Source organism: Orycteropus afer, unplaced genomic scaffold, assembly GCF_000298275.1.
Source record: "Orycteropus afer afer isolate SDZICR_OR568_19922 unplaced genomic scaffold, OryAfe1.0 scaffold00573, whole genome shotgun sequence".
Lineage (NCBI taxonomy): Eukaryota > Metazoa > Chordata > Mammalia > Tubulidentata > Orycteropodidae > Orycteropus > Orycteropus afer.
Window position 1 is genome coordinate 1451387 of NW_006922160.1, and position 23624 is coordinate 1475010.

The 23624-nt window shown below is 42.2% G+C and overlaps 2 protein-coding genes across 2 annotated transcripts in view; one reads left to right on the forward strand and one right to left on the reverse strand.

The window, feature by feature from the left end:
- SIMC1 (SUMO interacting motifs containing 1) overlaps positions 1–8684 on the forward strand; it is a 144829-nt gene extending 136145 nt beyond the window's left edge. The window contains exon 11 of the mRNA XM_042783001.1: positions 8422–8684. Coding sequence (XP_042638935.1) covers positions 8422–8684 — 263 coding nt within the window. The remainder of the gene's footprint in view (positions 1–8421) is intronic.
- Positions 8685–10493: 1809 nt separating this feature from the next.
- Positions 10494–21793, reverse strand: KIAA1191 (KIAA1191 ortholog). The gene is made up of 7 exons (XM_007956042.2): positions 21766–21793; positions 18581–18759; positions 15812–15938; positions 13592–13716; positions 11299–11405; positions 10992–11134; positions 10494–10702 (listed from the first exon to the last, which is right to left on the reverse strand). The coding sequence occupies exons 1-7, from the start codon at positions 21791–21793 to the stop codon at positions 10494–10496; spliced, it is 918 nt and encodes a 305-aa protein (XP_007954233.1).
- Between the last annotated feature and the right edge of the window lie 1831 nt (positions 21794–23624).

Below are 23624 nucleotides of genomic sequence, written 5' to 3' on the forward strand. Positions count from 1 at the left end.
CTCCTTGGAAGGAAGGTTGGGCAATCTACTTCTGTAATGATACCACCTTGGAAACCCAAGGAGGGGTCACTATGAGTTGGATCCAACTCGACAGCAGTGAGTTTTTTGATGTCTATATTGAGGAACTCTGGTGGCGTACTAGGTAAAGCATCTGGCTGCTAACCAGATTGATGGTTCAAACCCACTAGCTGCTTTGCTGGAGGAAGATGAGGCAATCTACTTCCATAAAGATTTACAGCCTTGGAAACCCAAGTCTGACTGAGTCAGAATCAATTCAATGGCAGTAGGTTTGTTTGTTTTGGTGTTTTGTTTTGTTTTTGTATGTTTATATTAAATTTCCTGTATTTAGTAATTACATGAGCTTAACAAGTTAAATATCCTTGGAATTAGGAAATCCATACTAAAATATTAAGGGGTAAAGGGGGCATAGTGTCTGCAACTTACTCTCAAGTGGGAAAAAAGTATATATATAAAGTTTACTTGCACACGATCCTGTTGAGGTTCATTTTAGCTCAGTACTGGCCCTTGGAAAAGCACCATGGCCCTTATACTCTCTCAAGACAGGAACTAAAGCACAGTTACAGAGATGTGAACAAAGCACTAAATTTAAGGTCAGAAGGCCTAGGTTCAAATCCCAGCCTCACCACTTACTCTGCCTTGGGCAGCCAACTTCACTTCTCTAGCCTTACTTTCTTCCTCCTTTAGGGTAGGGATGGTGATGTATAATTTGCTGGATTGATTGATAATGACTGTGAGAAAAAAAGTAAGTTCTCTATCAGTGTTAGTTGAATCTCAGTGAAAGACCTATTTGCCTGGCCATGGGTAGGCATGTTGTTGTTCTTAGATGCTGTTGAGTCAGTTCTGACTCATAGTGACCCTGTGTACAACAGACCAAAACACTGCCCAGTCGTGTGCCAGCCTCATGATCATTGCTGTGTTTGAGCCCATTGTTTCAGCCACTGTGTCAGTCCACCTTGTTGAGGGGCTTCCTGTGTTTCTCTGACTCTCTGTTTTACCAAGCATGATAATCCTTCTCCAGAGACTGGTTGCTCCTGCTAACATGTATAAAGTACATAAGACAAAGTCTTGCCATCATCGCTTCTAAGGAGCATTCAGGCTGTACTTCTTCCAAGACAGATTTGTTCATTCTTCTCATAGTCTGTGGTGTACTTAATATTCTTTACCAACACCATAATTCAAAGGCATCAATTCTTCTGCAGTCTTCTTATTTTTTCATTCTCCAGCTTTCACTTGCATATGAGGTGATTGAAAATATCATGGCTTTACTCAGGTGAATCTTAGTCCTCAGAATGATATCTTTGCTTTTTAATGATTGAAAGAGGTCCTTTGCAGCAGATTTGCCTAATGCAAATACATCGTTTGATTTTTTAACTGCTGCTTCTGTGAATGTTGATTGTGGATCCACGTAAAAGGAAATCCTTGACAACTTCAATCATTTCTCCATTTATCATGATGTTGCTTATTGGTTCAGTTGTGAGGATTTTAGTTTTCTTTGTGTTGAGATATAATCCATACTGAAGGCTGGAGTCTTTGATCTTCATCAATAAGATTTTCAAGTCTTTGCTCTCAACAGGTAATGTTGTATCATTTGCCTACCCTTGAGCAGACTACAAGGGTCTTTTTGTTTTTGAGTCTCTTGAAGCTAAAAGTCAAAGGAGTGCATTGTCAACACCTCATATGTGGTTTGTGCATTTTTTTAGTACCCTCAAAGAAAGGTACATGTCCTTCTTAGAACAGTGCCCCAAAGGCAAATTCCATGTGAACTTAGCTTCACTGAGGTTTACATAATTGCTTCTTTTTGAGACCTAGCAGAAAGTTTAATATTAAAGCAGCTTGTTTTTGCTTAAAGTTCACCTTTAAAACTTCTTGCTTATTTCTGTTTTAATTCCAGGGGAATATGCCCCATAACGGATCATGGCAGGCAAGAAGGGCTTAAGGTAGACATGAATCTACTTTTATTAAAACAATATTTTTATGCTTTAACTAACAGAGGGGAAATCCTCGGACCAGTGTTTACAGGCCAAGAATAAATGAAGGGTGTTCTAATGCTCTTTTATCCTTAACAGTCTCTCTAGTTTCTTTTGACCTCAAGAGTTGAGAAAAAGGAAAAAATATTTAGGACCAGTAGTTTGAAGACATTGTCCAGAAAGATCATAGCTCAGCAGTACCCTGAAATGCTCAGTGTCTTTGTCAGGCAGTAAGCATTCTACCAGGAGAGTACTGTAGTCATCTCTGCCCTCTTCTGGGGTGTCGGGGGCCTTGTTGAGGGAATTCTGTTGAATTATTGTTGAGGGATCAGCCTGAGTTGTACAGCTCCAAGGATGGGGAAGCAGGGACACAGACAGAGAGCCCAGGCTTGCCCTTCGTTCAGGGGAACCTCTTAGCACAGAACAAGAGAAGATGGAAGATAGGGAAATTCACATACACTAACTTAAATAACCCATAACCTTGTGAAGATGGGTGTCTTCCCCACTTTACAGATGGGAAGACAATGGCTGGGAGAGAAGTGAACAGAACCAGAATTCAGACTTAGGTCTGTGGCCAGAGTCTGTGTGCAACGAAAACAGGAATTACTTTTCCATGAAATTACTGAGTGAGGTTAGAAAGTGAAAGTCTAATGAATTGAATACTCCTCTATGTTCTAAACTCTGTACTTTGTTACTTTTGCACACATACTCTTGACATTGAGGAGAAGTATACCCTGAACTCCATGTTTTACAGACACTTCCAGGAGGGCAGGGTGGCCCCACTGAGATGTGGACATGGGACTGTCAGTTGAGCTCACTGTGTCTGGCTAAGAATTAGTCCCCCATGCCTCAGTATCGTGTGACTTAAGTTTGAGCCGTAGCAAAATTGCAGATTGCTATGTGTTTTCCTGATGCTCACATTTTGAAGCCATGAACTACTGTCATTTAAATATATAATATTTAAAAGAACAAAATGCATGCTTTTCCTGAGTACCACTCAACTTGACAGCTTAGGCAAGCAGCCCACAAAAGTCAGATAATGGCCATATGCACAGCCTTCCCACAAGAGGCCCTTGTCAAAGGAGGGGAGGCAGGCAGACATGGGATCAATTCAATCCTACATTCTTCCAAGGAGCTCTGGTAGCATAGTGGCTAAAGCACTTGACTGCTAACCAGAAGGCTGGCGGTTCAAACCCACCAGCACTCCTTGGAAGGAAGGTCGGACAATCCTACTTCCGTAGTGATACTGCCTCGGAAACCCAAGGAGGGGTCGCTATGAGTCGGGGCCGACTCGACAGCACATAACAACAACAACATTCTTCCAGGCAACAAATATTTACGTAGGTCCTTCCCTGTGCTTGGCTAATGAGGACAACCTCAGTGCGTAAGACCATCATGGCCCCTGTCCTCATTGAGCTTACTATCTAATGGGAAGATTCACCCTTAGGAATCACATAAGTCATATTTAATTACAATAGAAATGAATGGTATGGAGGAAAGTACAAGAGCATGCAACAAGAAGACCTAATCTACTTTTAGAGGAATCAGGAAAGGACCTCTGTGATAGTTAAGTTTGTGTGTCAAATTGGCTGGGCCTGGTTGAGTGTCTGGGCATCTGGTGGTAGTTATTCTCCATGATAAGACTGGCAATCAGCTCCATGGTGAGATCTACTACAAGCAGCTGAGTAGCTGCTTCAGGGATGTGGTCTGCTTTCCATATGTTCTGGTTACCTAGTGTCTCTCTGACAGGAATATACCACAAATGGGATGGCTTGAACAAACAGGAGTTTATTCTCTTACAGTTTGGAGGCTTTAAGTCCAAATTCAAAGTGCCAGGCTCTTAGGGCTGGGTGAAAGCCCTTTGACCTTGAGCTTCAGCTCTGCCTCCTGCTCCTGGCCCAATGAAGCTTTTCTTCACTCAAACAGCTACTGGCTACTGAGGCTGCCAAGCCCAAGGTTGACAAGTAAAAAGGCACAGTCCTGATGTTACCAAACCACACAGCAGGCCATTAATTCAAGCCCACTGGAAATACCAAGGTTGGCAGAGCATGGCAGCCTGCTCAACAATGACATAGCTACATGCAGGGTTCAAGTGTGTCATAAGCTAGCTACCATTCCCCAAGCTTCCCCACAAGCTTCTTCTTATATACAGGGAGCAGACCACATTCCAAAAGCAGCTACTCAGCTGCTCACAGTCGATTCCACCATATAGTTGATTACCAGTCTCATCATGGAGAATACTACATCCAGCTGCCCAGCCACTCAACCAGGCCCAGCCAAGTTGACACACAAACTTAACTACCACACCGTATATAAGAAGTAGGTTTGGGACTGGTCTCTATGGGCATAAAGACCATTCAAGCATAAGCACGTTCAAGTCACAGGGTTTGAGGTTATGGGTCCAGGGCACTTGTTTCTTCCCTTCTATTGAACTTACTGAGTTTAAGGAGCATAGAAAAAGCTAGTAGCACTGAGGTGTAGTGAGCAAAGGGACAGTAGCTCAAGATGAGACTAAATAGATGGGGCAAGACATGAAGGACCTATGCTAGGTAAAGGACTTTCAGCTTGATTCCAAGAGTGAAGGGAAACCATCGCAGCAGTTTTGAGAAAGGGAGTGACATGATCAGATCTGCACATTTGAAAGGTCGCTCTGCCTGATGTGAGGCCAGTAGTTTGGCAGAGGGCCAGAAGGGCCAGGGCAATGGTGACATGGATGTGGGTAGTGTAGTAGAGAAGGCAGTGGATGGAACAGAAGCACTTTGAAGGACTGAGTTGGAAGGATGACTCCCAGCGTTCTGCCATTACTGAGTGGAGAAGGAGATCTACCAGGAAGATGAAGAGCTCCATTTGACATTCAGGTTGGAGATTCCTGTAGCATTAGTGATGAGGAAATAGTAATAGCTAACCCAAGCATTGGCCCAGAAACTAATAGTGATAGTAATATCAGCCAAGATATCTCGAGCCAGGCATTGTGCTAAACAAACCCTTTACATAAAGTGCCTCATACAGCAGTCACAACAACCTGTGATGTAAGAACTCTAACCCCTATTGAAGCATAAAATTCAAGGCCTGGCCAACTGGACCCAAATGACTGCAGTCCACCAGTCCAGATTTCCTCCCCCATGGACAATGCTTAGATGGGCACTGCCGACATTTACGGCTTTGAATTTCCTGCAGTATTTCAATAAACTCCAAATTGCTCTTTCCATGCCCCTCCCAAGCCTTCTCTATCCTACTCTTTTCAGCCAACCTTTCTTTCCATTTTTTTCAGTTATTTTTCAGTGTAACACATGCAATGTATATGCAAATTAAATTCTACTAAAAAGCTCTAATCCCTTATGACCACTCTTCTCCAGTGTTGTTATGTGCTGTCGAGCCGGACCCGACTCATAGCAACCCCTCCTTGGGTTTCTGAGGCAGTATCACTACAGAAGTAGATTGCCCCATCTTCCTTCCAAGGAGTGGCTGGTGGGTTGAACCGCCAGCCTTCTGGTTAGCAGTCAAGTGCCTTAGGCACTACGCTACCAGAGCTCCCGTCTTCTCCAGTACCAGAGTGAAATAGGTCCCATTTCTCTACGTAAAATCCTCCATCAACTATAGTTGCTCGCAAAGGCCAAAGTCATTGTTACAGGGCCCAGCCTGCCTTCCAATCTTAACTTACTACCTTGAGTTTATCTCTGGTTCTCAAAGCAGACTTCACTTCAGAGTCTTTTGCATGGTTGCTTCTTTCTCATCCTTCAGGACTCAGCTCAGGGGCCTTTCCTGACTGGATTAAGTGAGCTGCTTCCCTCATTTCTCCCACTGTTACTGCGTTTATCACAGCATTGATTCTTTTATTGCACTCACCACAAACACTAATTATTTTGCTGGCTTATTTACATCCTATCTTCCTGCCACTGGAATACCAGCTCTATAAGGGCTAACCCAAGTCTCTGATTCTCCTCTCTTCCCAGAGCCTTGCTCAATTTAGTATCTATAGTAGATGCTCACTGTAAATTTTTATGAATTGAATGTTGAAAGGACCCTGCAATTAACATCTCAAGGCAGCTTGGTTGTGTTTCCAGACAGTTTGGATACTCTGTAGTTATTTATTGTACTTTTTTTTTTAAATGAGTTTACAATTTGGTCCATTGCTGTAGTTAGAGGGACTTTGCCTGAAAAGGTAAATCTGAAAAGGTTAATCTAAAGGTTAAGGAAAAATGTGTTAAGCATATTATTTGAAAATTTATCTAATAATACACTGTTTTAAAGTAAGTTTATTTTGTTTCCTGATTTTTGGACATCCTTTAGTTCAACTCTTTTAATAACCGTGTCAGTGAAGGTGCCATTATACCCATTTTATAAATAAAACTGAGAAGTGATGCTATAGGATTATTTCATGCATTTGGGGAGTCATAAAGCTTTCAGAGCTTCTCTCAGGATCTTGTATGGGACTTTTTGCTCCTTTGCCTCAGTTCCACACACATTCAGAACCCTATTGGGACTGGCCAGTGGATCTGGGACGAGATACCTATGTAGCTTCTTTTTCTTTTCCCCAGCTCTTTATTTAACAAATATATATATTCTGTTATATAACGGAAAAGTTGAAAAATGAACATCCATATGCACCTTACCTTGATTCACCACCTAGCTAATATTTTGCCACGTTTGGTTTATCCATTGATCCATCTTTATATATATATATATATATATATTTTTTTTTTTTTTTGGCCAGACCAATTGAGAAGTTGTGTCATCATGATCCTCATGCATAATTACATCAGTGTGTATCTCTTAATAGGGGTATTCTCCTACATACCACTATTTATTACCACACTCAAGAAATTCATCATCAATAGAATTATTATCTAATAATGTGCCAATAAATATCCTTTGTAGGTGGTTGGTTTTGTTTTGAGCAAGAATCCAGTCAAATATTCACCTTTACAATTGACTTTTATCCTTTGGTCTCCTTTAATCTAGAATAGCCCCAGCCTTGTCTTTCATGACACCTATGTTTTTGAAGAGTGCAGGCCAGTTACTTTGTAGAATGTCCTATAATTTGGATTGTCTGTTTCATGATCAGATTCATGTTAAATAACGTTGGCAAGAACACTATACACCTGATGTGCCCTGCTTCCCAGTGCATGACTATTAATAGATAATAATGTCAATTTGGTCTAATTATTGATGGTTAAGTTTGATCATTTCTCCAAACTTAAGATTTCTCCACTGCCAAGTTACCTTTTCCCTTTGTTATTAATAAGTAATCCAGAAAGGAAAACTTTGAGACCATAAATATCCTATTCAGCCTTTCACTCAATGGTTTTAGCATCTACTGATGGTTCTTACCTAAATTATCTTAGTAGGTTGCAAAATGTGACTTTCTAGTTACACATTTCTTCTACGTTTATTAACTGGCCACCTTCTGGAAAAGAACCTTTCCATTCTCCCATGTGTTCCCACCTCTCACCCCTTAGAACTGTTTGTTATAATCCATTCTTATTTTTAATCATCAAGTGGTCCAAAATGTGACCAACAGGTGCCCTTCAAGCTGGTTCATGTCCTTTTGACATGTTTCCATCAGTTTTTAGGCATTCTCTTATCTTGTACAAGCTAATCAAGGTTCACCTTGTAATGTCCTAGCCTCCGTCCTAGAATCCTTTGCTCCAAAAAATTGTTTCCTTTTAGTGGGGAGTAGGGAATAGTATTTAGAAAACAAAATTAAGTGCTGTGTGTGCGGATTGTTACTAGGTTGTCTCTACTTCCAGGCTGTTTCAGACAGTAGAGGTGGGAAACTACATTTAAAAATAAATAAATAAATACAAGTTGTTTTAAAAAAAGTAGTTCATACTGATTCCTCAATTTCCACTCTAATACTACAGGGTTCCTCCTCTCCTCCATTCCACACCCGAATCTCTCTGCTCTCATAGTGAGAATCCTCATTCCTTAAAACATGAATATGTTTGTTTGTTCTTCTGGTCTGTCACACAAGACATACAAAATAGTTTCACAATTACAGCAATAAACCGATACCACAAAAAATTAACTAAGTGTAAGTTCAATATTCCATTGTATTTCTTTTTATAATTAGGATAAATCCCCCTCAAGATATTCAAAATTCACTTTAATTTTTTTCTCAATGGTTGTACTAATTTAAAACATAGTTTCATGTTTAATACAGGTTTATTCTTTGAAACATTAAAGGTGAAAACACCAAAACAGATTACAATTTTATTTTTTTAATATATAAAACTTCTCGGGGACCGGAGAACAAGAACCAAGCACCTTTTGGAAATGCAGTTACCATAAGCACTCACATGGCCTTGGACTAGCATTCCAATGGCTAGTCAACAAGTCTTTGCCAGGACCCTACCTACTAAAAATAGATTTCATCTTCTTAAAGGAATAGAAAGCAGTTCAGATCAATCCAACTGATTTTTCCCTCTTGCAGAGCACTTAAGGAGTTCAGTGATCGATCGCAAAGACTTAATCATCAAAAGGATTAAGCCCAAGCCCCAGCAAGGAGATGACATCACAGTGGTGGATGTGGAGAAACAAATCGGGGCTTTCCGCAGCCGCCTGATCCAGATGCTGGGGGAGCCCCTCGTCCCACAGCTTCAAGACAAAGTGCACTTGCTGAAACTCCTGCTTTTCTATGCTGCAGACTTGAACCCTGATGAGGAGCCCCCTTCAAAGAACTGGAGCAGCACCTGAGGTCCTTTTGAGCATTCAACACCAAGAATACCTCCTGAACACTCTCTGCTTGGAAGTTCTAAAGGTGTAACAGAGTAGTTAAAAATCTTACAGGACCAAGCCTATCTTATTTATCTGTAGATTATAATAACTTTCTTTTAAAAATACCTTCTTTTGATAACCCTACCCTACCCTGTTCTCAGATATGGCTAAATATACAAGGTGTATATATTTCTTTTTTAATAAATTATATATACTTTGTTTTCAAACAGGTACTATATGCACTATGTGTTAAACATTTCAAGATGGGAAAAATAATCCCTCTGCTGAACAAATTCTAGATATCAATGCTATTTCATTCAGAGTCCTGATAACCTGTCTCAAGAGAGGAGGACATATTATTATTCATCTTTCCCTGATGGCACACACCTTATCTTACAGAGCTGTTACACTGTCTATGCATTTGACTTTGTGGTCAGTCTGTTAAGATCTAATGTAATGAAGGGGGGGAAGAAACAAAAGGACAGAGTTTGTTACAAATAATTTGATGTGAAAAGGATATAATAAAAAGTCAATGGTTTTTCAAAATACCATGTTTACCATGCTTAGGTCCCCTGACTGTTTAAGTAGGCAGAATGTTAACAACTCTTCTTAACTGGACAAAAAACCCAGCTACCCACAGTTGAGAAAGTAGTGAGGATTTTTTTATTGTCAAAACAAGTAACAGAAGACACAAATAAATTAATTGTTCTAATAATTCTAGACTCCAGGGTCTCTCTATGCAAAGGTCAGCTCCTTATGTAGACAATATCCAATCCAAAACAGCAGGTATTTGAGACAGTGCTCAAGACAATCACTGAACATGTACACAGAGGGCAGCAATAAAAGCCACTTTCCCTATTTCGTTTCCTCAGTAATTTATGTATGTGTGTAAAGGTATAAGGCTCACTTTAGGGGAAAATGCCAATTGCCTCCACACCCCCAGGAAAAAAAGGTTTTGAGCCCTTGGCTGAATGGGGAAATAAAACAAAGTGACAGTAGTTTCACATGAACTTCAAGGCTAGCTGCAGTTACATCTTCTGCACTTTTGAAAAAAATTAATATCCATAAAACAAATATAGCATATTTTCTCCCTTATGAAATTTTCAACTAAATTGGAATTAATCTTACTTTAAAGTGCAATAAAGGATTTGCAAGACTAGTGTTTGCTCTGTGTGATGCACAAAAGAGGTGCATCACTCCAAGAGCAATGGCCCAAGAGGGACTACATTAAGAACTGGCTGCAGATCTTACCAAGAAGGCAAAGAGTGGCCAGTTTCAGCACAGATCTGGCATTTAACTGTACCCAGATCTTAGTCCTGCCAACAGCCAAGCCAGAGCACAGTACCAACCCAGTGTCCAGAGGTCAGAAGGGCCAAAGTTGTTTAAACTAGCTAGTGAACACCTCTACTCCATGATTTGTTGATCCTCACACTGATAGTGGTAAAGGAATCAAGAAGCCTGGGTTTTGGAACAGCACAAAAATTATTTACCTAGGAAACCAAGATCAAAGCTCTTGTCTAAGGGGAATGATACAAAAATAGGTCATGAGGTCTCCCATACATCACTGCTAAGATTAGTCTAACTTTAAATTAAAGCAGTACAAAATGGCTTCTTCCACATAGTAAGGACAAGCTTCGCACTAATGTTTCTCAAAAGCCAACTGTCTCCAGCTCTAGCCTTGGTCTAATAGATTTTTTAAAAATACACTTTTCCTATGTCAGGCCAAGGAAAAAGGGGTCTGGGGGAGAAAACACCCTTTGATCCAGAGTCCCTAGAACAGAAAGAGTTCTAGAACCCAGTGGGCGTAAGCACATTCAAGTCACGGGGTTTGAGGTTATGGGCCCGGGGTGCTTGTTTCTTCCCTTCTATCACTGGGATGTCCATCTTGGGTGGCTTGAAGGCCGCTGGATCCTCAGCCATACGAGTGGCCTGCACACGGATCAGTTCCATTGGAGAGGGTTTCTGGGCTCCTCTGTAAGCCTGGGTGGCAAAACCTCCTACAAAAATAAACCAGAAAGCATATTTCAAAATAGGCAAAGAACCAAACTCACTGCCGTGGAGTTGGTTCCAACTCATAGCAACCCCTTCTTAGTTTTCCAATGTGGTATCGCTACAGAAGTAGATTGCCCAGTCTTCTAAGGAGTGGCTGGTGGGTTTGAACCGCCAGCCTTCTAGTTAGCAGTCAAATGCCTTAAGGACTATGCCACCTGAGCTGCCATTCAAAATTGGCAGGCAGGTCCCAATATACAACATGGTGAGATGCCTGCCGCATTGCTTTCTCTTTACCAGAATCAGACTTCTGGAGGGATCTCGGTCCAAAGAGGCTCCATATATCAGATGGGTTTCTGTCCTTATCCCCACTTCCAGAATCCATGGTGCTAGAATCTGGGCCAGGTAAGGCTGCAGAAGAACCAGAAGTGAACCAGCCTCTGGAAGAGAGAAAGAACAAAACATACCCAAATGTATCCTCTTCCTAACCCTCCAAAATGTCTAACACTGAAAGAATAGGAACTGTCTACTGTCCCTTGTCACTCTCAAACCACAGGCTCAGAACCCAGTTTCATGTGCAGCACTAAAGCACCCTGATGCTCACCTGGATTTCTGCTTAGGGGAAGAGTGAGGGGTGCTGCTTGGGGTGGATGGGGCTGATGCAGGCTGCTTCTCTTCCTTTGTGATCTCTCCACTCTGCAGCTTTAGTTTCTGTTCAGATGGGCAAGGAGAGAGAGTTTTTTAAATGTTAGAGCAAGTCAAAAACAGCTAAGCTTGGGCATAAACCATTTGGTTCATGTTTTTAACTTCAGGCAAAGAGAAAAACATTCATAAGTAGAATTGTTTTAGATTATAGAGAAGATAATTCCTTAGCTTTTGCCATTCTAGGTAGAATTCCATCTTTTCAACATGTATTCATTCTACAGCCTATCTCAAACATCTTTGTATTTAAATATACTAGAGCTTGTACTTTCAGAGAGTACAAATTTTCTAACATTCACCCAGCCAGTATGCAGAAGAGCCAAAACACAAGCATCCTAGGACTTTTAAGCAGGGCCTTGACCTCTGCTCTCAGTCTCTCCTACCATGTACAATCCCAGCCATTCCCACAGTTTCTCAGAGCCAAGACTTAAGCATGCTCTTCCTCTCTAATTAAATGCTTCCTCCATGGAGCCTGCCCCATTCTCTCCCACTTACAGTCACTGGGTTTGCCCAGCATTGTGAACATACCTCTAACCAACCAGCAGTGTAGGAGGGAAGAGACAAATCTACTCGGTTACAGATCAAGGATCCTACGTTGTCTCTATCCTTAATTTTCTCTCTAGCATGTCACTGCTTTACCCAAAATACAGTCCAAAGGATCATGCCTGAATTTTCTCAAACACCCAACATGTAATTTATTTGACAATTTGTTACAGGTTAGTTACTCACAACAAGCATTTCAGCCATCCTCATGCCCTACTCCTGTGGCCAAGGCTCAGAAAGTGGGCCAACCAATCAATTTGGCCATTAAATAGGATGAATTGCTCTATTGGAATCCTACTAATAACTATCCTGGAAAGTTCCCAGTGAAGTATCAAAGACTGGCAGTGCCCCTCTCTGGAAAAATCAGTTTTGTCTGAGAGCTAGCCTAGCCCTGATCCCCTGCAGCAATGGTTTTTAAATTCATTAGCCAAAAGAATGATCTGGAATGCTCACTACAAAATATAAGCAGTCCAGTGTCCTCTATCCCTAACCCAGGTCACCAGATCTACATTACTTCTCCTTCCGTGTTTTATTTCATGATCCTTTCCTGCCATATGTGCTCTTCTCCCATGCCCAGCAGGCCCTCCCCATCCCCTAGTCAGAACTCAAACCTGATTTTGACCCATCCTGGCTTACAGAAAGCAAACCAAGCTTCCTGGTATTGTCTATGACCCTTCACCATCTTCCTCTGCCCTCTATTATAAACCCCTTCAGAAGCCAGATTCTCTGTCAACTTTGGAATAAGAAGGAAAAAACAAACAGGAAGTAGAGCACAGGGGATTTATTGAGTCCAGGTATTATAAATGGCTACATATCTGGTCTTGGGCCTCACTTCATTTATAAAATAAGGCAAATAGTATCTGCCTCAAAGAACTAATGCAAAGATTATGTGAATGCAAGTACTTCATAAATCATGAAGTACTCTTCAGTAGGCGGTGGGGTTTCCTGGATGTCGTTTGAAACTATTTTAGCAATTCAAATATTTGGTTATCATTAACCTGAATGTCTTCAATCCATTTTAGAAATTATAGACCAAAAACGTTATAATTCCACATTGGATTTTGATTTTTTTTTTTTTTAATTAAATATAAAACATGTTGTTCCTTTCCAGCTAAACTGTTATGTCTGTTAAAGTTCCCTGATCCTTGTCTCTCTCTCTCAGAGTTGATGCCTGTTACACAAACCAGCCATATTTACTTGATGGTCCATATATATATATGTGACCTCAAAATCTCATTTGATCCTCCTAACCAGAAATAATGGAGCTCTGGTGGTGCAGTGCCTAAGGCATTTGACTGCTAACCAGAAGGCTGGCGGTTCAAACCCACCAGCCACTCCTTGGAAGGAAGACTGGGCAATCTACTTCTGTAGAGATACCACCTCAGAAACCCAAGGAGGTGTCACTATGAGTCAAACCAGAAATAAGCTAAACAGATAGCCCCACTTATAGATGAAGAACGAGAACTAGGAGGCAAGAGCTCCAGACCCTTCAGCCAGGAAGTACCCCACAGGTGGCCTAAACCTGTTCTCAATACCCACAGCCCCTAACTGGCTGAGCTGGTAACTTCTAAACCACAGTCACATCTCAAGCCATGATTGATGAAGGGTTTGTTTTGTTTTTGTTTTATTAAGTTCTTTAGAAACAAGCTTACGTGAAGTGCTTCTGCCACTCGAAGGTACTTGGTCTCCTCGGTAGTGAGGCCCTTGTGGGGTGTGTAGCCAACATCTCTCAGCCCTGCCTGTTGCTCAAACCGCTGAATGCTCTCCTGGGTCTGTTCTGGGAACAGAGCAGATGACAGTCATGCCCATTCCCTTCTCCAATCACAAACTGGAAGACAACACAGATACCCAGTATTTTCCCTGGAAGCAAGAAATGATGACTATACATTAAGAAGGTGGGTTCCTGAGACAGTCATCTTAGCAATAACTCTGAATCTCACACAGAGGTAGTTACTACAAGGAAGCCTTCATAACAAGCTGAAGAACAGGTTACTCCTAAAGGACAGCTGAATAACCTTCAGCTGAATACCCCTTACCTTCCTCTTATTTAGCCATGGTGACATTGTCTCTATATTTACACATGCAACATGGAGAAGGCAGTTGACACTCCAAAACACTGAACATTCTCCAAATATAAAGTTTCCTGAGAGATTAACCACCCCTGTCACCCAAACAAAAACCTTTGCCAAAGAGAAACAGGCCATATTTAGGCTAGATGCCACCAAGATACCAATCAGATTCAAACCACAGAGAACCTCCCTTGAACTAGTCACAGTCAACTTACATTTCCGTTTCTCAGGTGTGAAACTGCCTCTCACAATGCCCAGCATGGCAGACAGACTCAGACTCAACTTTAGTCTGACCTAATTTCTCATCATCAATGAGTCAGTTATACCAAGGAATGAATGATGACTGAAGTTTTGCTTATTCTGTACCTACATACATACTACATTCCTAGATACAGGAAGTAACAGCTGAAGAGCAACTGGGTGTCTTTTACGAATTAGTCATTCCTCATCCAAAGAAGTATTTCCATCAGAAACAGAGCTAAGAAAAAAAATTCATATGCATATAGATACTCTCCATTCTTACCAGGTACTCACCTGAAAGTCTAAAAAGTGGGAAGGAATTTAATGAATTATGGTACTACACCAATACTAGGATTTTATATGCACCTATTGTTAAAAAAGTAAAGACTACAGCAGCATCAAAAAGTGTGTCACTGTATTAATTGAAAGAAATAAAATGATTTGTCTACTATACCTGCAATTATATAAAATATGCATCTGCAGACGTGAATAAGCCAAATAAGTATCTGAGTAACTGGCACATTTGCAGGACTCTGTACTGCTGGCAGATAAATTTCAATAAAGAATTTATACTGTACAAAAAGAACAATGGCTAAGCTTTTGAATACTGCTACAATACATCCTCAAGCTTGCAAGATAGTAGTAGTTGCTGACTCAAATGGTACATTTAGTTGTGAACAAAAGAAATCAGGGTTTGGACTTTTGGTTCTTGGATGAATTCTCAAGAACTGTCTGAGACAAACCAATGCTGTCTCAGAGAAAATAAACAAGGGCTTCTGACTTCACAAATGAGCCTATCAGGAAGAGCCTCCATGTACCTTACCCTTGGCAAAGGCCTGGCTGCTGAGAAGGAGAATTATGAATCTACTAATTGTTAACCTCCCACAGCAACCAGGCAGGACCTCCAGGACCAAGTTCAGTTAACGTGTTATAGGTTTTTGTTTAAATAATAATAATAATAATAAGCTGTACGTGTCACTTCTCATTAGGACCACAAATCACACATTCTTAAGACTAAAGGTGCTTAAGGTAACAAACTTGATCCTCTTCCTAGAAAACCAATTTTGAGCTGCATAAACTGATAGATAGATAGATAACAGACAGGTGGGAGGTACTTGCTTCAGTGTGTCACCTTCTCCACCAGAGCTCCAGTCATAGCAACAGCTCCTAGCTACTGACATGGGCCAGACTCTTGACATATAAATTCTCATTCAACCTTCACCTCAATCTGCCAATCCCATACTGTTATGGGTGACAGCAGTTAAGTAACTTGCTCAAGGCCACACTGACAGATAAGATAGTATCAACAAAAGCAACAGGAACAGACCAAAGTCACCTCAGATGCTTAATGTTTGGCAAATCTTCCACCTAAATTAAGCCTCAACACTGAGGTGACTCAGTAGCCAAAATGACACAAGATTCATTCACTAAATCCTAATTTAAGGGCACAGTTAAGACTGAGTGCTATGTGGCATGGTTGCAGAATCAACCACAGCTGACTTTAGGAGCCTGAACTGTTCCCTGCCCCAATTTCACTCTATTCAGAGGGTGAAGAGTGCTTACTTGTGATCAGAGAATTCATGATGATATGGGTGGCTTTAGCCTTCACCACTGGGACCTTGTCCATACTGTCAGTGGCCGATGACAGGGTCATGGCAGGGGAGGATACACTGGACTCTCCTTCCTCCACCTGTTCAAGAAAGGTCAAGGAGGCACTTGAGCAGGGAAGGGAGTTACATACCTAAACGTACTCTCTTGGAGAGGAAGCTACAGAATTATTTTTAATCTGGTAAGTGAGGAAATACTCAGAGGGGTTCCTGCCCATCTACTTACATAGGTATCTTTATTAAAGCAGACTGCTACGTCTTTCTCTCATGGAGCGGCTGGTGGGTTCAAACCACCCACCTTTCAGTTAGCAGCCAAGTGCTTCTCAAATTCTGACAAGCATCAGAATCACATGGAGGGCTTGTTAACACACTCTACTAGGCCCCACCCCAGAATTTCTGATTCAGTGTGACTGAGGTGGAGCTGAAAAATTTGTATTTCTAATAAATTCCTAGGTGATGCTGATGCTGTTTGTTGGTCCCAACCATACATGGAGGACCATTGCTCTAAAGATTCAAGTAATGGTGTTTTTAAACAAACCAAAATTCATTTAGCTCCTAATCTTTAACCTGAGAGCTAGCACCAGCCACCTGACACCACAGTCAGGGCTGGCAGGAAGAAGAGAACTGCGTTTATTTTCTGTTCTTTGTTTCTCCAAAGGTACTGAGAAGAAAGTAAGATGGTCAGAAAGTAGAGGAGCAGAGAAAGTTGTTCTGAAAGGTTATATCCCGTTACAAAACAGGATTTACACTATTCAAGCTGTGACCTTGCTCAATAAAATGAACTTGAACCTGTTTCCTCATTTGGAAGATGGCTGGTTTCTAACACATTGGCAGTTATGGCAAATAAAAGAATGTATGTAATGCGTCAAGTTGAGCTTTCCATGGAGAGCAATTGTTCCAAATTGTCAGCTGTTCCAACTGGGACACGGCAGAAAACCAGACGGGTGTTCTCTGCCTTGTGAGGTAATCAGTAGTCTTTATAAACTAAAGATAGTGTACTGTCCTTAGAGTAGGGCTTCCAACCCGTTCATTTGGTTCGACCCTCTACAGTGCATTTGCATTTCTACCCTAGTTACACTAAATCCAGGTCTACATTTTAAAATGATCCCTTGGCTCTGGGTTACGTCAGGAGCCTTGCTTATGTATCGCTCTTGTCCCTTGAATTCCCTGCTTTGGCACGACAGCAGGTTGCTGGGTCCTTTTCCCCTACTACTTCTGCACAGAATGTTTTCTCTTCAACAACTGATAAGCAGGTTGGATTTCAGCAGATACTTAATATAGAGAATTTCCCCCAGAGCTACAGGGATACTTCCTTAGAAAGGTGCTCCTTGTTCTGAGAGCTAAATGGAAAAGGGTCACTTACTAGAAAGAAAGATTCCAGGGCAGTTCTATTAAGTGAAAGTTAAGATGGAAGCCAAGAGTCATAATATGGGCTGCACACCTAATATGTGCCAAGCCTTTAAATCTTACATAATCCCCACACATTTCTATGAGGTAAATTATTTTCATCTCCCAAATGGGGACACACTGCCACTCAGGGTGAAGTTGTGTGCCCAAGGTCACAGCTGTTACACAGACCATTTGGAATTCAAATCCAGGTCTGTTTCAGCAAATGCTTACTATGTACTTCCTGTCAGGCCCTGACTTACTACAGCTTAGAGTTCAGTGAAATTATAACTGCAGGTTAAATGGCCTTATCTGAACTTGGCAACAGTATAACCTTTCTTGTATTCTTGGTGGTTGGAGAATTAGAGGTGACAGAGTGAGCCTCTGCAGTTAGAAAGCTTGGCTTCAAGGTCAGGACTGCAACAAGTATGCAAATGTCTACAAACTCAAACAGCACAAAAGGGCTGTGAGAGCAGGTGCAGATGCAGTAAGACAGGGGTGTGGGGGTATGTGTCAGGAAGGGCCTAGGAAGGAGGTGACCTTCACAGAGACCAAATGGGAAAAGGAGGACAGCCTCAGGAAAAGCACACATATTCAGTAAATAACAATTTTTACCCCAATCATTCAAGGAACATTTTTTTTTTAAATCTACTTTATGCCAGGCCCTTTGCCAGATGCTGCAGATAGAAAATAAAATTAGATATAGTTTTAATAAGCCCTTAAGAAGCTCACAGAGGGCAATAAAAGTATGGGTATGGCAGTGGTCCATGGTTACAGGGGAGAGCACAAAGGGAGAAGTGGTGGTCTTATGGAGAGGATGGAGGCACTGTGAGGAAAGTCTCAGAAGAGCTGCCTGAGCTAAGACTTAAAGGACATCATTTGTCAGGCAGATGGAGTGAAGTGGGTTGAACAGAAGTGGAGAGAACAGGATGGGGATGGTAAACATTCCAGGCAATAGGAGAAATGTGAAGCAAAGACTTAAAGGCAGAAAATACTGTGATGAGTACAAGAAATCTCAGGTACTTTGCATGGTTGGATCAGGTGGTAGGGACTGGGGAGAGGCCAAAAGGGTCCGAATCATGCAGAATTTAAAAGCCAGAATAAGGAGCTCAGATTTAATGCTGTGAAGAGTGGGAAGCTATGGAGAAGTGTCTCAGGCCACTTCCAATTCTGAATTAAAATGAGAAACAGACACACCAACTTTACCTGAGGCACAAAAAATAAACACAGGGATTGGTTGTTGCCCAATTCTCTGAGCACTGGGAGCTACTGAAAACCTTGGAGCAGAGGAAAGAGGAAGGGGTTGGGTTTGCCAGAGGCAATCAGAGGGGTCAGGTACCTTGGCGAGGTGCTGATACTTGCGCTCTGGAATCACTGGCTTCCAGGGGATGCTGCCCATGTCTGATGGAGGAGGAGTCATGGGCGCAGGGTCCTCAAGGGCATCGTCATAGCTGAATGCCCGGCGGTACATCCCAATGGGCAGGGACATCTTGCCTAGAGGCCCACTAGGCTCAAGAGCTAAGAACAGAGAGACCTGTCAGGATGGGTTCAACAGCCTCAAATTAATCTGCAAGGAGGAAAACTGTGACACACTCTTGTTCTGAGACAGATAATCTCAGACTCTTGTTCTGAATAGCTAATCCATTCAAGGAAATGTACTAAAACTAATCCCTGCCTGTGTCTGCCACTTTGCATTCTCCCCTTAACCCAACAGCTGCCCAATCTATTTTTATGGATTAAGAAACTGTTCGATTTAAAAGTTTAAGTAAAATTTAAATTTACCTAAGCAAGGTCACACAATGTCAAAGTGCAGTCTGGAGTCCAAACCCAAACCTATGTGATTTCAAAGCTTGTGTTCTTTATGCCACAGAAGCTGCCCCTCATTATAACGCCAAAGCTCTCAATTCATGCAAGACTGAGGATATAAAGTGATCTCCTAATGATTCACTGGGCTAAAAGGCAAGTGACATTCTTGTTCCCACTTTATAGATAAGGAAACTGAAACCCAGAAGTGAAGTGATATGTCCAAGTTCACACAGAAAATAGGTATCTGACAAGCATCTGACTGCAAATCCTCTGCCCTTCCTATCTCACCAAAGAATAAAGAGTGCTCTAATAAGAAATACTTAAAACAACACGTTGTCCAGAGTCACCTATAGTTTCAAGTGTTCAGTATGATTTAAACAGCCGTGTCAATTTCCATCAGAGATAACCACTCTCACAAAACATGGGCAAGCTGATCCCGCAGCTCCCACCTACTGGAAGTGACTAGTGGAATGTCCTACTGTGACACGGGCACCTGATTTCAAGGGCACTCAGGCTATGCTAGACCAAGGAGCAGAGTTCTTTTGTTTGCTTTGCTAATCCTTTCCTATCAGAACAATATCCAAATTCTGCCTTCAGGGTGACATTTTCGTATTGCTAAAATTCTATAATCACACTCTCCAAGACACCAGTCTCTCTGGCAGTAAGTCCAAACCCACCAAAGACACTTCATTTATCTGCCTGCTGGTTAAAACAGCAAGGGAACCAAGGAGCCACCATTAGTATCTGTAAAAATAATAATAGAGACAGAAAGGTGCCGTGGGCTAGTAAGTGAAAGCTAATGGGCATTAGGTTTCTTTTGGGTAAAAATGTCCTCAGACAGTGGTGATGGCTGCACAACCTTGTGAATATACTAAAACCACTGAATTGTGCCTGAAAGGGTGAATTTTATAGCATGTCAATTACATCTTAACTAGAACAAACACACAAAGAATAATTACTAAGTATCCCTCTTTGCCAAGCCCTTTAGTCCCTCATCTTGTCTAACCTTCATTAAGCACCAACCAACCAACCAAACACACACTGCGTCGAGTCTGATCTGACTCATGGCGAGCCTGCCTTGGGTTTCCGAGGTGGTATTGCTACAGAGGGAGCCCAGGTAGCATAGTGCCTAAGGCACTTGACTGCTAAGCAGAAAGCTGGTGGTTCAAATCCACCAGCCACTCCATGGTGATGTTATTGTTGTTATTGTTATGTCCCAAGTCGGACCCGCCTCATAGCGACCCCTCCTTGGGTTTCCAAGGCAGTATCACTACAGAAGTAGACTGCCCCACCTTCCTTCCATGAGTGACTGGTGGGTTTGAATCGCCAGCCTTCTGGTTAGCATTTTAGCAGTCAAATGCCTTAGGCACTATGCCACCAGAGCTCTCTCATTAAGCAGAGTTTCCTTCCATGTGCCATCTCAGGGAACCGAGGCACAAATTTGAAGTAAGCAACTCACTCAATATTACCCAACTAACAAATTTGGGGCAGCGGCTGGAAGACAAATCTAATGCTAGTGCTCACACCCTACAGGCAACATTCCATGTTAACCACACGACAAAGCATTCAGCTTAGGTGAGTGCAACCCTAGGATGGTTACAGGGACTTTATGATAATCACAACAATGAAAGACAAACTAAAATGCAAGCTGATGACATTAGAAATGGATCCGTATTAGTGGATGCAGAGAGACTTCTATTAAGTTAGCTCTCAATTCATCCACTAATTTGGTAGCAATGTTCAAAAACATCTTCAAGACCTGCCCCAAGAGCCATCCCAATAACCCATTGCTGTTGAGCCAATCCCAACTCATAGCAACCATATATGGCAGAGCAGAACTGCCCATAGGGTTTCCCAATGCTGTAATCTTTATGGAAGCAGATTGCCTCGTCTTTCTCCTGCAGAGCAGCTGGAACCACCAAGCTTTTGGTTAGCAATTCAGCACTTAACCACTATGCCACCAGGGCTTCTTCCATTCCAACAGTCTTCCTAACAATAACTAATAATAATAAAGTCAACTAATATTGATTAGAAAATAAATCCCAACAGTAGAGACCAAACATTTCTGGGTAGTAAATAATATTTATCACTAAATTTTAACTCAAATTTTCACCTATTTTATGTCCAATCTTCACAGCAACCCTGAGGCACAGATACTATCATCTCTACTAAGAATCAGAAATTGAGTGATTTAATTAAAAATCATCTGCCCTTCCCATGAAAACAGTCCAAGGAATGACCAACACCTTCATTAGCATAGAAATGACTGGCCTATACAGACCCAGACTCCTTAAATGTTGCTATAAGCATTTTCACAACTAAGTTCAACATGCCAGTAAACCAGGTGGTGCCTTTTTGCCCAGCCATCATCCATCACCGTGACCCACCCCCAACAAAAAAGATGCTGAGTTTAATCATTTTGACACAAGCTACAATGCAAGGACTACATTTTGTATTTCATTCTGATTTCCTATTTGATACCTGTGGGAAAGTGATAAGTATGTTATACCCTTAAAGGAAATGACTGTTTCAAGTTAGGTTTTGGGTTCATACCCTGGCTGGATAGTTACTAAGGTAATATTTAAATGACCTGTGAAGTGTAAATATTCTCCTAGTGGAAGAGAGTAACCATTAATATATGGTTCAGACAAAGTGGTTTCTGTCTAGCTTAAAATGTTAAGGGCAAAACATAATTTTACCAAAAAGAACTAAGTTTACCAGGTACTTCTGATTGTCTCGAAGCCATTGAAAAGACTGGGATCCAGATGCTTTTTCTAAACAGAATTCCAGAGCTGTGTGTCCCTGCCACCTAATAAAAATAACAAAGGGAATTTTCTTACAGTGAACACCAAAGAATAGCTCCAATGCTGTTCTTGTGACAGGCACACCATTTTATGGCTTGTTTACAAAGCTGAAACACACATAAGAACCAATGAGTGACAAACATGCCCAGAGGAAGGGGAAAAAAAAGGGATAAAGTCAAAGGTCTCACCACATCTTTAGCTGATGAGATGACAAAGCCAAGGCACTATACATGGTGAAAGTCACCTTACCACAGTGAAATGATGTGACGATTATGCTGACAGACAGATATTAATGAGGAACATGGTCCAGCTGCTGCAAGTTAGCAAAACTTCCCAGGAAGAGTCCATCCAGAGGTTCTAATAACAACAAACAACCAGTATTTACAGCCTTTCAGAATTTGCCAAACCCTTTCCCATACATTTATTCATTCTGCTATAACAACCTCACAGAAGAGATATAATACCCATTTCAACTTAAAATAAAGCCTCAGGGTCCAAAAAACTTGAGTCACAGCAAAAGGCTGGGTACCAGAGTAGGTAAATTCATTCTATACTGCTAACACAGGCCAGTATTTATAGGGTTTTACGTAAAAATTATCTTGAGTTTTAACCCTACAAAACAGGCATTATTTACCCCCAATTTTAAAAAAGGGAACAAAAAATCAGAGCAGGTAAGGGTAACAGATATAAGAGCCCCTTGTACAAGGAAGATAGTTTCATCACCATTTTACAGAAGAGTTAAAACAAGGTCTGCAGAGAGCCAATTTCTTTGCTTTTCAACTTACTACATTGTCCCTCTACCTTGATTAAGACTCGAGGGACAAACCAATTCGTTCTTCACTACAGAGCATCACAAAAACCAACGTTCAGACTTTCTCCTGATCCAGGACGCATTCTCCACCCAGACACCCCACCACCCCTTGCCGGCGTCCAAAGCTCGCCCCTCAGGCCTCTCCACAAGATAGAAAACAATGTCACCAGGATCTGAAAAGCCAGATCTGATCCAACCCGTGCCCATCCCGGGAAGCTAAGAAAGAGTAAGATTAGACGCAGAATCGGCACAGGCCAGAGTCTCTCCGAGGGTAAAGGAGGACGATGAGTGGGGGTGGAGGCCCTGAGCTGGGTCTGTCCCATGAAGTGGAGGGCAAGCTCTGGGACTCCAGCAGCATCAGCTGAAAAGAACAACACTGGGGAGGTTACAGCCAAGGAGACCAAAGGGGTAAAGGGTGGTCCAACAGAGCTCTGGGCCAGGGCAAGGGGTGAGAGGAGAGGTAATGGAAGGGCCCCGAGCGTTGGCTGAAGGACCAGCCACGCGCCCCGAGAATGGGCGGAGGACGAAGCCAAGGGAGGCCCCCAACCCTGCTAGTCACCTGTTCCTTCGTCGCGCCGCCGCGGGGCTCCCTGCGGCCAGAGCTCCGGCACTAAAGAGGCTCGGAGGACCCACGTCTCCCAAGACGCTGCAGCGCAGTGCGGATCCAAGCCATGACGCGGACAGCGCTGAGTCGGCGGCGACAACAACAACAACCGCCTAAGACACCGACCAGCAAGAAGAGGTGACCGGATCGCGGATGGCGGCCTTCGCGATAAAGCTTCCGGAGATTCGGCACTTCACGCGAGGCCTGGCTCGGGAGGCTCTCGGGGCATGCTGGGAGTTGTAGTTCACGGTTGGGAGGTCACATTAGCTACCAGGCGGGTTTGGAGAAGGGGAACGAGATCACGGCTCTGAGAGTGGAGGTCATCTGCACTGAGAGGAAAAGCCAACTTTTTTTTTTT